Below are 14,019 nucleotides of genomic sequence, written 5' to 3' on the forward strand. Positions count from 1 at the left end.
CTGACCTGTGATAGAGCATTTCAAGCTCATGTTGGTCTGATCAGCCACAGTTGGACACATTTGACTCTAACATAGTGATGTCATTTTGGTCCTCTTCAAGAACAAAGAATAATAGCTAAACAATCAATAAAATCCATTATTAAAAGAAAATAATTCAATAGCTTGCAGAATGAAATAATCTGATTTCTATTTGGATGAAATATTAGGGATTTTCCAAGTTGGGAGAGGGAAAGCAAACAAATACAATTAATGAAACCAGGAAGAAAGTGTCCCACTCCCCAAAAGTATCTGTATTCAATCAAAGGAATGTGGAAACAATAACTGTTTGACCAGCACAACATTATTTTTCAGATAAAACATATCAGTTATTTGAGATATATGAGAAAACTCCTTGTATTTATATTCACATCTGACTTTTTTGGTAAGCTAGCCTAAATCCCTTGTTAACTTTCATTCTCAGGGCAACTCTAAAGGAGATTCTGCTTCTCTGGTTTGAAATCACCTTTCAAAGATTTCTAGATAATTCTTACAAAAGCAACCTGTAACAAGGCTTAATACAATTTACTACGTCTCTTAAATTTGGTTTTCTGAACCTGAAATTGTAGAAAATTCCAGCTTTTCCCCCACCATTTGCTACCCCTATTTTAATTTAAACCTTATACCTGATATAAAAATCTACATAAGAATATAAGAATTTATGAGTGAATAACTGTAAAATGCACTTTTCTTTTAAAATTGTCAGATAAGATACTTTAAAAATGGGGCGGGGGGATGATTTTGCTTTCTTTATAATTACCAATGCAATTTTATATGTAAAATTCTTAATCCAAGTTTGAAAACTTATTACTGAAACATAACCAAAGTCTGAATTTCCATGCTAAAAACATTTGGAAGTCAGTCATATACATACATATATATATATATATATATATATAAAATTTTAGAGAAAAAAATCCTAATCTTATTGCTTTCTTAAAATGTACTATTACTTAGAAAACTTGTATACTACATGTTCGTCTTATTGCTTTGTCTAATTTCCCCTTTTGGAGGATAGCATTCCTATATTATAATTTGAGCACCAAGAGAGATTAAAATTGTAAGATTTTTCATACTTGTATCCTATTATATTAATTCAGAGATGTGCCAATATCAACCTATTAATTAATAGACTTAGTACAGTATTTACAAAACTTCTACTGTTCACCTGTCCTGATTATCGAAATTTGCTATGAAAGGAAAGGAAAGGGGGGCATAATTATAAGAAGATTAAAACTCCTGCCCTAAGAGGAACAGACCAACCTGATCTAATACTAGAATAAGGGGGAAATTTCTTTAGCTCTATTTGCTTCTGGACTTGTCATTTCTGACATCATGTAGTCACAAGGTTATCAGAAATAAGGTTTAGGATTAAGCATGTTGGGAAATTTCCTGTTGAGAAAGGTAAACTGAGTCAAGAGGATCTTACTTTAAACCACACCAAAGTCATCCTACTTCATTTTTCCAAGGGCACTTTTCCAGTTATCTTAACTCAGACTGCAGCATAAGATTGGTATTGCATTTGTAGTAAAACCCATGAGCTCAAAAGAAAGTAACCATTCTACTATCATTTGATACCAAGGTCTACCCCCAAGAGTAGCAGGTAACAGATGAAAAGGAATATTTGGAAAGTGCCAAGAAATATATACTAAACACCCTGTGTTTGAAATCAACTTACCATCCAAAATAAGTTATCATTGACATATAAATTTATGGAGCAAGGTTTTTTGGTAGCCCTGAGTTATACATGTAAACTGAAGAGGAGCATAGAAATTCAGGATACATTTAAAACCTATTATAACACAAATGGCCTCCATACACAGTGTCTTTTTTCCTCTGGAGACTCTCAAAGAATTTTGCTCTTGGTAGCTTTTCACAAAATAATATTTGTTATTGTTAATATCTTGTAAGAGTCACAAAAACATCAAGCCATAGTGATAGCAAATCTTTCTTCAAGCAAAATAAATGTGAGCTTTTTTTCTATCTTCAGAATCAAAATGCAAATACACACATAAATATCAAATTATAGATTCATTATAGTTTCATTTTCATCACCAGTAATTGTTCCATTTAATCCCAATAATTGATTTTTCAGAACCCTAATCTGATTACTTTATGAGCTTGAAGAAGTGTTTACTTCACAGAGCTGGAGGGCCTGAATTTGGGGAGAGCAATAAGAAGATTCAAAGTGATGGTTGCTAGTGAGATTTTTTTTGTGTAACTGAATGTCTTAATGAGTTAGACACGTCATTATCAGATGCAATCCTATATTACAGTGTGCTTTCTTTGTAAATATCTGCGGCTTCTCATGTAATGTAGAGGGCTGGAACTATTGAATCAATGCACTGAGGTCGGTACTGCTGAGCGCTTGAGGCTAACTATTGGTTGGACAATATTCTATGGGCATATGCTTGGAAAATGGTCCTTTCCATTATCCATACTGGCTCAATGATTGTTGTATAGAGGATTGTAAGAGGGACTAGAAGGTGGGACACCTTCTCGGCAGTAGATAGGGGGGAAGGCGGTCATGGAGATTCTGCTTCTATCCTGTTCAATCCTGCATCTGGGGACCAAGAATAAAGATTAAGGACTTTTGCTTGTCCTGACTCCTGCTGATTCTGGGGTGTCCTGGGTGCTAGCGCGGTCGGTACAATATGATATCAGAAACATATATCAAAAGAAGTCTTTTGTGAAGGAAAGTATCCTTCACATCCAGAGGGAGAACTATGGAGACTGAATGTAGATTTTTACCTTTTGTCATTGATGTTTTTGTGCTTGGGTTTTTTTCATTTCTTGTGTTTTTTTTTTCCCCTTTGATCTGATTTTTCTTATATAACATGATAAATATGGAAATATATTTAGAAGAATTGCACATATTTTATCTATATTAGATTACTTGCTACCTTGAGGATATCTATATCTAATATAGGTATTAGATTACTTTCTGTCTCGGGGAATAGGGAGAGAAGAAGGGAGAAAGAAAATGCATTCAAATATATTAATTTTCAACCAAACATAATTCTAAAAATTTGTATTTGAATGCATTTTTGAAATATACTCTGTTAATTTCAGATCCCAAGCAAAGAGGAAGAAAGACTTCTTAAAAAAAAAAAAAAAAACTAAAAAGAATTTTTTCCAAATATATTGAAAGATAGTTTTCAACATTCATCTTTACAAAACCTTGTGTTCCAAATTTTTCTCCCTCTCCTGGTGGGGATCCATGGCTGGGAGGAGGTTAAGTAAAAACAAAGCAAATTAAGGAGAAGAATCAAAGCAAAGAGTTAGCAGGGATAGGAAAGATATGAGTGTGTATGGGGCAGAGGGAGGTATATGTTTGTCCATGTATATATCTATATATGTATACATAAATATATCATGACTTAAATAGAGCCTGCTTGAGGGAAGTGGGGGGAATGAAAAGGGGATAAGGAATAAAGTAATTTTTAAAAATGCTCAGTGAAGAATAAAAGAACAACCCACAAGGAAGTAAAGAAAAAATGGACACTCATGAATATAATTTCTTCTATTATTCTATATTCTTTCTTGAACTGGTAATTAGTTGTTATATATTTTGAATCCTCCCTGATATTCTGTTGGGCACATGACAATGTTCTGTTTTATTTTGTTTGTATTCAAAAGAAAATAGAAAAAAAAAGCAATTTTTTCAGTCTCTTCCTAGCTATTGATCTCTTTCCAACTGCCTAGAAACATTCTGTGTCCTCACCTCTGTTCTCAAAAGTCTTGATTCATCCATTTCTACTAGTTATTATTCTATATGTCTCTTCCCTGTTGCATCTAAATTCCTTAAAAAGCCATCCATAATCAGTGCCTTCACTTTCTTTCTATCCAGACTTCTCTGAAATCTCTGCAGTCTTATTTATGCAGTCTGCTCTCTCCAAAGTAACCAATGATCTGTTAATTGCCAAATCCAGTCACTTTTTTTCCTCAAATTAAGGTCTGACCATGTTATTCCTTCTTCCCTTAAATCAACTCTACTGGCTTCCTATATTTCCTCCTTTTCTCCCTCCTTGCTCTTTCTTTTCTTCTCTCCTTTCCTCCCTCTGTTCACATAGGGTATCATACTGAATGGGACTGATTGGGTGAAATTTTCTCAAAGTCTATGAAACTAGGCCTAAGTCACACGATCCTTATTCCCAGAGATTTACAGAGCTGAAAGATCAGGTCTTGAGCCCAGGTTGCAGAAAAATCACATGATCTCAAGGCCTAGAAGACTCTAAAGGCCAAGCCCCCTAGGTCAGTGACAGGAAGTGATGTGACCCATAGGAAGCAGACAACATTGGTGACCATTGGTCAATGATGATTACTTCCTTTTAGTCTATCCAATGAAAAGACTTGGGTCTTTTGCTATTTAACTAGTTATACCACTTGCAGCTTGTCAGATCAATGAGCACATGTTAGGAGCTGTATTGTCTCCCATAAATGCTTTCTCTTTATACCTGAAGATGTCTCTGATTAGTTAATTTGAGGAATGGGGTCTAGCACCCCTCCCACATAATACCCTTACCTACAGACGCTCTTAAAAACATTTTTTTTCCTCTTTTCTCTTTTGCACCTCTGAGCCCTTCCAAGATATCTTGGCTAGATTTCTTTCTTAAGGGTCAGGGCTTAAACCAAAACCAATCTGATTTTCATTGTCCATGAATAGGTCCTAAACCAAGTTCCTTTTGGTCTTTGTTTGGATCCTGATTGACTCAGATTGAATGTAAATAGCAGTCATTTCTGCTTTGGCCAGAAGCGCTGAGGGTCTTCCTTTCCCAGATTTATTTATTTGTCTCTTTGTTTGTTTAGATTGGGGAAGTGGGAGTCTAGGTGAAAGAGGTGATTCCTTCCCTCAATTTCTACCTAACCTTAATCACTGAATGGGTGTGACCTCAAACTGAGACCTGTTGAAGACTTTAGTTTAAAAAGGCTAAGGTCTTCCATTTCATCCAAGATCATTTCTAGTACTCTTGATCTATATCTTACCACTGAACCCAGGCTCTGGAAGGGAAAGTGAGGCAGGTGACTTTGCACAGCCCCTCCTCACTTGAATCCAATTCACTTGCATATCATGGCATCATCTCCCTGTGGCATGGTTGCCACATGAAGCAGGTTGTGGTCCCTTTAAGAAACTAATCCTTTCAGATTGATTTATTCCTTTGTGATTCCCAATCCCTCCTAGCTAATGCATTATCAATTCAGGAAGCTAGGACCTTTGATTCACAAATCCTGGTCAAAAGCACCCCTTTGAATTCCAATAGATCTGGGCCTGACCCAGCCCCCATTGGATCTGAGCCAACTTGAGCTCTCACAACCCCCATTCTAATGATCTGCTCAGGTTTCCCAACCCTCACCAGAAAAATTCTAGCTCTCAGTGAAACCCAGCTAGGAGCCAACTTGGGACTCCACCCATGGACCCCTTTAGTTAATCTCTCATTATAAAAGAGCCAAGCTGGAGTCATCTCTTTGCAGAGGTTCCAAACATGCCAACCCTACACCTGGCATGCCAAGGAGCCTCTGTCCACTGGAACCCTGTTCCCGGTGCCCTCCTCTCTTTATTCTCACCTATTTCCTTAACTTGACTTTAACCTTATTTCCAATGCCCATAAAAAACCTCTTTTATCAATCTAGATTTTTGGATCTGTAAATTCCTTTACAGGGGACTCTTGTGCCACCACCACTAGACCTCATTTAATTCTCAACCCTTGCGCCAAATCTAAAAGGGTTGCAGGGGAGCTCTATTTGACTCTCTGTACCCTGAACCTGCCACTAGATCTGATTTTCATTTGGGTACCCCAAATCTAGACCTCATCAGTCTTAGAGAATGCAGGACAAACAACAACAGCCTTTGTGAGAATGAAATACAAAATCTGCTATTTGGCTTGTAGAGCTTTTCATACCCTGATCCTTTCTTACCTTTCCAATTTTTTTACATTTTCCTCCCCATCAAATATTCTATCACTCAGTGACACTGGCTTTCTTGTTAGTTTTCACAAAAGCACTCTATTATTCCATTCTGTGAGTTTTTACTTCTTGTTTACCATTTCTGGGGTGTTGTTCTTTTTTTTCCTCCCTTTGGCTTCATTCAAGTCTAATATAAAATCCTATCTTTCTTGTTCCTACTTAATTTTAGTGCCTTCTTGCAGATTTTTGCAATTGCACTGTCAATTTATCTTGAATATATCTTGTTTGTGCATACTTATTTGACTGTTGTGTCCACATACCATCACCACCATTATAAAGGAGATTCCTGAGGGCACAGATTGTTTTTATCTTTCTTTAAAGGTATTCCCAGCACTTATCCTGGTATGTAATAAATTCAGCAAATGCTTTATGATTGTTGATCCTGGGGCATCAAAATTACACCTTTAGACTATAAATAATGGAGATGTGGTAGTTAAATTCAATTCTAAACCACTACATCTGTTGAAGATAGATGAAGAGAGGAGCAAGAACCCAATCTTTGCTCTCTTCCTATTCCCCACAAAGGTGGAAATCATAGTCTCACTTAGAGAGAGGTAGGCCAGATTCCAGATCAGATATTTCTTCATGTAACACGTGAGTCAAACCATTCTTATATTATGTAGCAACCACACATAAAGTTTACACAGACAAAGGATAAGATGGACAAGATGTTCTTGCTGGGTCTCTCTTTATTCTGCCTTTTGCAAGGTGAGACATAGGATGTTGTGCTGGATTATTGCTTCAGGGGGTCTCTCCCATATTTTCTCCAAGCCCAAACCGGAATATCAGATGAGGGGTGAGATATTAGAAAAGACTCCATATTTTCCCCCAGACCTTTCCCTTCCTTTGAGATCCTAGGCTTCTTCTCTTAGCTTTCCCTAGGTCTACACATCAATTGGGAATTGAGACATAACCAAGTGTGGCTGGACAAGATCTGAAGGTAATGTAACACATTCTATGTTGCCTCCAAGGTGGGGAGCCAAAACTCGGTAAAAGGACAAAGGAAATTGTGTGCTCTACCTGTGAAAGATTTAGAGAAGGTTCCTGTTTGGAAGGTGCGGGTTCCTGCATTACAAAAGTGCATAAAGGATGCAGAAGCCAGTCTTTCTATGCCTACTCTAAAGAGATTAAAGGTGAGGAAACAAGTGCATCAGTCTCTGCTGCCCTTGTTTATTAATCTGTGGATTGATGGGTGGGGCCCCTATTAGTGAATGAAATCTTAAGGAGTGCGAGCAATGTAGCTATCAAGATGGAATGAGAGAAGTTACAGCTTGTCTTTATATAGAACTGTGAGCTTCGTGACAGTTCAGTGAGAGGTAGATACTACAAATATTATTATCCCTGTTTTATAGATGAAGAAAAATGAAACCCCGAAAGATTAAGGCACTTGATTTAGGTCACATAATTAGGATATGTCTAGGAATATTCCTTTTATGTCTATAAATTTCAAATATAGGATGGCAAATCTGGAGTAGAATTTCTCTAGTAGCATATGATTTGAGGCTGAGGAAGCCTCTTCAAAAATGAATGCTTCTCCCTTCCTAGGGTGGGAATATACTCATGCTAAACTGGAATGTGTTGAAAAATGCGGAGAACCTGTAGTCTTCCTGGCTTGGTATCATTTGGTGAACATTTGCTGTTCAGAAAAAAACGAGTGCAATATAGGATATTCACTTGCATGATTTCTCAACAGAAATGGGTTGAAATGTAATCTTCTCAATCCCACTGTGATGGGTGATGCCCACCCATCCTTATCCCCTCCCCATCTTCCTCATCCTGGCTGCTTCTAGCCCTGATACCCTTTAGGGCCATGACTGGCTCTGTAATTGTGGGATCGAGTTAAATGGAAGAGCCTACCTATTGCTCTGAAATTTGACCATGTCAAGTTTTTGCATTTTGTCTTATGTTACCCTTTCCCTTCATTTTCAAGTAAAGTTTTCTTTGTTTCCATTGAATAAAAGCAAAAATCATTTTCATTCATATCTAGGCCAGGAGAGCTGGGGATCACCAGGATATTCTGGGGAGATTGGGGAAGGTCAGGCAGGTAAATAAATCCAGGGTAAGTGTTTCTTTCAAAGGAAAGCACACTTCAGGTGGTCTGAATCTGGCTTTGGGTTATAACTACTTCTCTTAATGCGGTTCATTTCATTTTGAATCTATAGAACAGATGCAGATGTTCTGAGAAATGTTAGATTACACAAAGGCCTGGAGACTAAATGGAGGCTTTTTGTCACTGTGGCCTCTGTTATCCTCTCCTCTTTTCTAGATCATTTCTAGAATGTCATTCTAACCCTGTCCCAAAGCCCATTTGTGTGAAACTGCAGGGCAGGGTCTTTATCTCCACCAATAAGGAGAGAGTACCATGCCAATGAACTTTGGAACAGCAGTTACAGCATTATGCCTGAATGAATGTCAATACCACTGAAATTTCATGGATTAAACCATAAGTGAAATGTTCAGAATTGGGAACAAAAAGAGATAACCAGGCTACCCTGTAGGACACAGTGATAAGCTGCTCCTCTAAAAGCCCTGGAATACTGATCACCTGATCAGCACCTTAGCAACCAGGTGAGGTAGCAATAAGGTAGTACAGGATGATTTGGGTTCACAATGGATGATAGTACAAGAATGCTCTTGTACATATCCATGCAAAAAAAAATGGGAGTTATGTACAGGTTTTATAAGAAGAGAGCTGGTAGAAGAGAACCAGCAGCCAGAAGATTACTTTTGATAGTGAAATTGGCACACTATCATTCCTCATTAAGAGGATTTTATCCAACTAGGCTAGATTGATGCATTTGGCCCAAGAAGTTCCTAATAAAACAAATGTGTGGAGTTTGAGGATAGGATTTTTTTTTTCCCCAAGGGAGTGAACATAGCAAAAAGTCTTACTTTGAGGAAGTATAGGAATGAAATAGCAATTAAAATAAGTGTGACAGTAAAAGAATCACCACAAGATTCCATGCCTTCAGCCTACTGAATTAAAAAGGGAATTTAATAATACGTATTTATCGCAGATAATTACCAAGTCTAGCCTTACACCATTACTTAGAGATACTCATATCTCAGAAACCACAATATCTATAAACATCTCTCAAATCCAGTCTAACCAAGACTAAACCATTATTTGATTTATCCAGATCTAACAACTATTTTCTTTTCTAGAAAATTAAAAGAAAGGTAACTTTTCCTTATCTCGTATCATCTACTTTTTTGTCAAGTTCAGGAATAAAAGAAACATTCTGTCCCTAGATGACAGAATATGAGAAAGAAGAGATCATAGAAATGATTTATTTTGACCCATTCATACTCTCTCACAGGATCAAAATTTCAGACTTGGTAGGGCATTGGGAAGCCATATCAGTATCCAAAAAGAATCCTTAATAACACATGCTCAATAAGTGGTTAAGTTGACATTTAGCCATTTTTTAAAGCACTACTGTGAGGTAAACAAACAAACAAACAAAAAAACCTGTTAAGGCTGTTCCATTTTTGCATAATTTAAATTCTGAGGAAATTTCTTAATAGCAAGCCAGAATTTCTCTCCTCAGAACTTCTTATTCCTTCCAGTTCTTTCCTCTGTGGCTAGATGACGCTATGGATAGAACACTCATTTTGGAATGTGGAAGACTCATCTTCATGAGTTTAAATTCAACTTCAGATACTTACTATGTGATCCTGGGCAAGTTAATTACCCTTGTTTGCCTCAATTTTTTTCATCTGTAAAATGAGTTGAAGAAGAAAATGGCAAAACACTCCAATATCTTTGCGAAGAAAACCCCAAATGGGGTCATGACTGAACAGCAATAACAATATCTCTTTTATGTGACAGCTTTTCAAGTATTTGAAGATAGTTATCTTGAATTTTCTGAACCCTCTCTTCTTCAAAGTATACATTCTGATAGCCTTTCAATGATATTCATATGATATGAAATTGAGACCTTTCACCATTTTACTCTTTACCTTTTTTATTAATCTCCTTTCTAATGTAGTACCTGGAAGCATCCCCTAACTTACAAAGTGAGTACCTGCAAGAAGAATTTAAGATACCATAGGACTCTTCATCTAGTTAAAACTATAAATCATTGTTTTTACTAAATGTGTTTATGTTTCTATTTAATAAAAAAAAAACAATTCACTGTAGTAATAAAAAGGGTGTAGTAATAAAAGTGACGATGAAACATTTCCTTCATGTGCTAGGAAAATACAACATCGGTGGGAAGAGCAAATACTCCTGGACATTATAAAAGGAGAGGCATTTACACACAGAATATATCCAATACACAAGCATGGGGTCCATGTGCTATAAATCCACCAATCTCTGATGTCATCAAACATCTCCATTGTTATTTTCTGATATGCAGTCTCACTAGAATGTATAATATTTGTAAAATCTACAGGTGTAATGGCCAGGCTAGCTCTCTGGTGGACCTCAGGATCAGTCTGAGGCCTTGAGCTTAGTGGGGGGAAGTGAAGGAGGCAGGTGAGCAGACACGTGACTGGGCAAAGATGGAGTCAGGCTGGGCTCTGGAGTTTGGAGCCTGAAGTCTCTGTGGCTGAGATCCCCGCAGCCAAGAGAGCAAGAGTTCTCTGTGATTTCTTTAAATACTCCAGTACAATCATATCACCACCTCACACAGATCATGCCCAGCTAAACTTGAGCATGCATCAACTTATCAGGAGAGCCATCACATCACCATATTACCTTAAGTGTATGTACTTGACTAGAGTGAATACATCAGTAGCTAGAGAATTATTATCTCATCAACTATGCTGAATCTTAAGTACACCTTTTCAGAGTTCCAGCCCTCTACATCAGGTATCTTACTTTGTCTCTGCCAGGTTATTATTCTGTGGTTGTCTCATGTGGCAACTGACGGACAGTGCTCCACTGACCCTAAAGTCACTCCTACATATGGGTCTGAATTTGTACAGCTTCAGACTATTTGAAAATTTCAGCTAAGGTAGAATGTCTTCTCCCCAAAAAGTAGAATTGACAAAGTCATCACTTTTACTTTGTAAAATTCAGCTCTTTTAAAGAAAGTTCTATCACCTCCAAGCATCAGAGAAGAGGGGGCTGGGGGGGGGGGGGGAGTGTGAATGGAACAACTTTTCTTTCAAAGAATGGAAGCAGAAAGTGATAGAGACCTAAAAAGAGAGCTACCGTAGATCTATCCGTCTCTCCAACTTTTGGATGAAATTTCAACCCCATAGTATTCCACCATACCGATGACAAGCTTTTTTTGAAGACACAACTAACTTGCGCTTTTAAGAAGCAGTATACCTTGGTTGCATGGTCACCAAGAGCATATATCCTATTAATATCTTCAGTCTGACCTAAGATCAAAAATTCCTCAGGCCTTCAATCTGATTAGCAGCATTCTTTATTATAATTCATATATGTGACCAGAAAAAGTCTGTCTTACATCTGGAAGCATTAATATTCCCTTCCTGGAGAGAAATAGAAACAAGAACTGAGAACACCCTGATCAGAAAAGCAACCCATAAAAATACCTTCTCAAGACTTGAGGTTAATATACACTGCTCCTCTTGGCCTTTGAAAGGACTCTTGCCTTAAATGGGAATGCTCACCTGAAATAAGAATTTACAAAAATACAGAATAAGAGTGAACTTCAGTGAGGAAGATCAGACCTCTCTAGATACCTACTATCCTTCTAAAACAGATCTTTATGAAAGATCACAATCTATTCAGGGTATTACTGCTAAAAAGTTACAAGACTGGGATGACTTATTGCATTGTGTCCCCTTAGGAGGTCTGACCCTTAAGAATCCAGATGAAAAAACATTACAAGCTATAAATCTCAAGGTTCTTCAGTAGGAGTGAATCAAGGACAGAGAAATTATCCAAAAATAATTGTCTCTCCTCTTGACCTTTAGATCATGATATACATGGTTCAAAGTCTGAGGCTAACCCATCCCCAAAGCTCAGCACTTATTCATCTTCTCTGACCTCACACTTAGGGCTGAAGGAATTAAACATACCTTTTCATCTTACTATTATACCTTTAGATGCTTTTAAAATCTAATCTTCTCTGAGTACTGAGGATCAACATTTGTTCTCCAGAAGGACATTAAAACGATAAGAACACCATGTCATAAATGAACCTATTTTGCTCCATATCTTTGAAAATGAGGAAAGGATTAGCAGAAGCCTTTTAGGAGTTTCTACACTCCTTACTACAATATCCACATTTCCTCTTTCCCCAAGTATTCTTTATATGTGATAAAGGGAAATAGATTTTCTTCATCATGTAGTAGTTATTTCTCATTGGCCTCATATTTCTCATCTTTCAAGAATGTGTCATCAGAGAAGAGAATCACAGAATTGTTAATCTCAGTGAAAATAAAACTCTCTCTCTCCTAACTTCCATGCTCTCTGAACAGTTGGCCCACTTTACTTTTTCTTCAAAACCTTTTGAAAAAATATATGTACAGAATCTGGAAGAAGTAGGAGCCAAATGGTACTTTAAGGGATTGAGTAATACACAATCATAAATACTAGAGCTAAGAGGAACCATAAAGATCCATGTCTTATTTCCTTATTATTTAGAAAAGTGATATTCAGGAAAATCAAACATATCAGTGTGAAATGACATTCTGTTATTTACCACAATTTGTTCATCCATTCCTTAATTTATGAGCAGCCATTTATTGTTTAAATCTTCTTTATAATTAAAAAATAAAGATAATTCGTTGCATACATATATGTATATATATAAATCTTCTTTATTTAAAAAATCTGCTACTACAGATGTTTTTATATATACAAATCTTTTATTTCTTTCTTTTTCCGCCTTGGTTTGTAACCCTAACAATCATAGCACTGGATCACAGGGTTTGCACACATGGAACAGGATTTTGACTATGAAATGACTTCCTCAGAGCATGCTCTACCTGCTGCCAGCCCACATGGAAGAGGCTGAGGAACCCGCTTCCAGAAAGGTGTGATGATGTGTGATGAAGGAACTAGCTCCCTATTTTATAGAATGCTGTAATATTAACATTTGAACATTCTATAAATGGTTCCAGCATAATAAACATATAGCAAAGAGAAAGGACTTTTGAGTGATGACTGAGGCTGAAAGGGCTGGGTAGCTGAAAAGTCAATGTGAATGTATTCAAATGAGGAGGCAAGAACTGCTCTGAGCCCTCAATGGAAGAAAAACCTCAGGTCTTTACCTCCTAATCTAAACAGCTTCCATGTGATCTGTGAGCAAAGGGACCTATTGTTGGCTTTTTTTTCCTGCTGAATCAACTATTCTCTGCTTTTAAGTGAAGACATGTGGACTCATGCTTTGACCTTGTGTGTTTCAAAAGGTCAGAATAGCTGATCTCAGATTTTGAGGAGCTGGAGAACACTCCAAATTTGTAAGAGGCCAAGCACAGGGGAGACTGAAGCATGAGCCCAGAACAGAGGCCTGCTTTATCAATCTTAGTGGGGAGGCAGAGACTAATCTCCTTAGGTTTTGCAACATTTGGAAATGAACTCAGTGGGACAAATACATTGTATAAACCAGGGATTAAAGCGATTGATAGAAGAGGATATTGTTATACTCTGTCTTTAGTTTGAGAATAGGGGAGGGGAAGTACTTTGTAACATATTCTTGCTATGTCTTTGTAGCAAATGTCCCTTTGTAAAAATGTAACTAATGTTAATTGGTTAAATGATAATTAAGTCTTCATCACAGGAAACTGACATCCCCTTTTGATGAAGAGGAATTTACTAGAATGAGGGCTCAAACCAATAGCTTAGAGAAACTTTCAGGGATACCTCCAGAATCTTAATAGGAAGATGTAGTTTCATTGTATGAGTTAGGAAGAGGATACTCATAATGATGAGGGAAGAGGGATGAAGAGGTTGGGCAGGAATAGGTGGGGTTTGTTCTCTCCAGGGTCCAAGTTCAAAGCAAAGGAATTCACTAAACTCAAAGGATATGGTAAAAAAGCTTTATTGTTAAAGAAATACCAAGAGGGATTTCCTTGGCAGGCATATCATTC

At 37.2% G+C, this 14,019-nt stretch overlaps 1 protein-coding gene and 1 long non-coding RNA gene across 8 annotated transcripts in view; one reads left to right on the top strand and one right to left on the bottom strand.

Annotated features, from left to right (window-relative positions):
* Positions 1 to 14,019, bottom strand: part of LOC127554842 (uncharacterized) — a 116,082-nt gene that overhangs the window by 17,699 nt on the left and 84,364 nt on the right. The window lies entirely within an intron of this gene.
* Positions 6,602 to 13,076, top strand: PATE2 (prostate and testis expressed 2). Of its 6 annotated transcripts, none has more exons than XR_007952078.1 (4): positions 6,602 to 6,708; positions 6,972 to 7,133; positions 7,988 to 8,059; positions 12,843 to 13,076. XR_007952078.1 is itself a non-coding variant. In XM_051986736.1 (4 exons), the coding sequence occupies exons 1-4, from the start codon at positions 6,660 to 6,662 to the stop codon at positions 10,010 to 10,012; spliced, it is 288 nt and encodes a 95-aa protein (XP_051842696.1). In that variant the 5' UTR covers positions 6,602 to 6,659; the 3' UTR covers positions 10,013 to 10,187. The 6 variants fall into 6 exon arrangements, 3 of the variants coding, with proteins under 3 accessions (XP_051842696.1, XP_051842697.1, XP_051842695.1); XR_007952079.1 differs by lacking the exon at positions 12,843 to 13,076 and adding an exon at positions 9,993 to 10,187; XM_051986736.1 differs by lacking the exon at positions 12,843 to 13,076 and adding an exon at positions 9,993 to 10,187 and having other exon boundaries at positions 7,988 to 8,044.

The sequence above is a fragment of the Antechinus flavipes genome, chromosome 3 (assembly GCF_016432865.1).
Source record: "Antechinus flavipes isolate AdamAnt ecotype Samford, QLD, Australia chromosome 3, AdamAnt_v2, whole genome shotgun sequence".
NCBI classification, from domain to species: domain Eukaryota; kingdom Metazoa; phylum Chordata; class Mammalia; order Dasyuromorphia; family Dasyuridae; genus Antechinus; species Antechinus flavipes.

Excerpts from the sequence above, each read along its gene's own strand:
- PATE2 (XM_051986735.1), top strand. The coding sequence starts at position 6,660 with ATGGACAAGATGTTCTTGCTGGGTCTCTCTTTATTCTGCCTTTTGCAA. Across the intron at positions 6,709-6,971 it reads TTTATTCTGCCTTTTGCAAG|GTGGGGAGCCAAAACTCGGT; the intron begins GTGAGACATAGG and ends GTTGCCTCCAAG. Across the intron at positions 7,134-7,545 it reads CTACTCTAAAGAGATTAAAG|GGTGGGAATATACTCATGCT; the intron begins GTGAGGAAACAA and ends CTCCCTTCCTAG.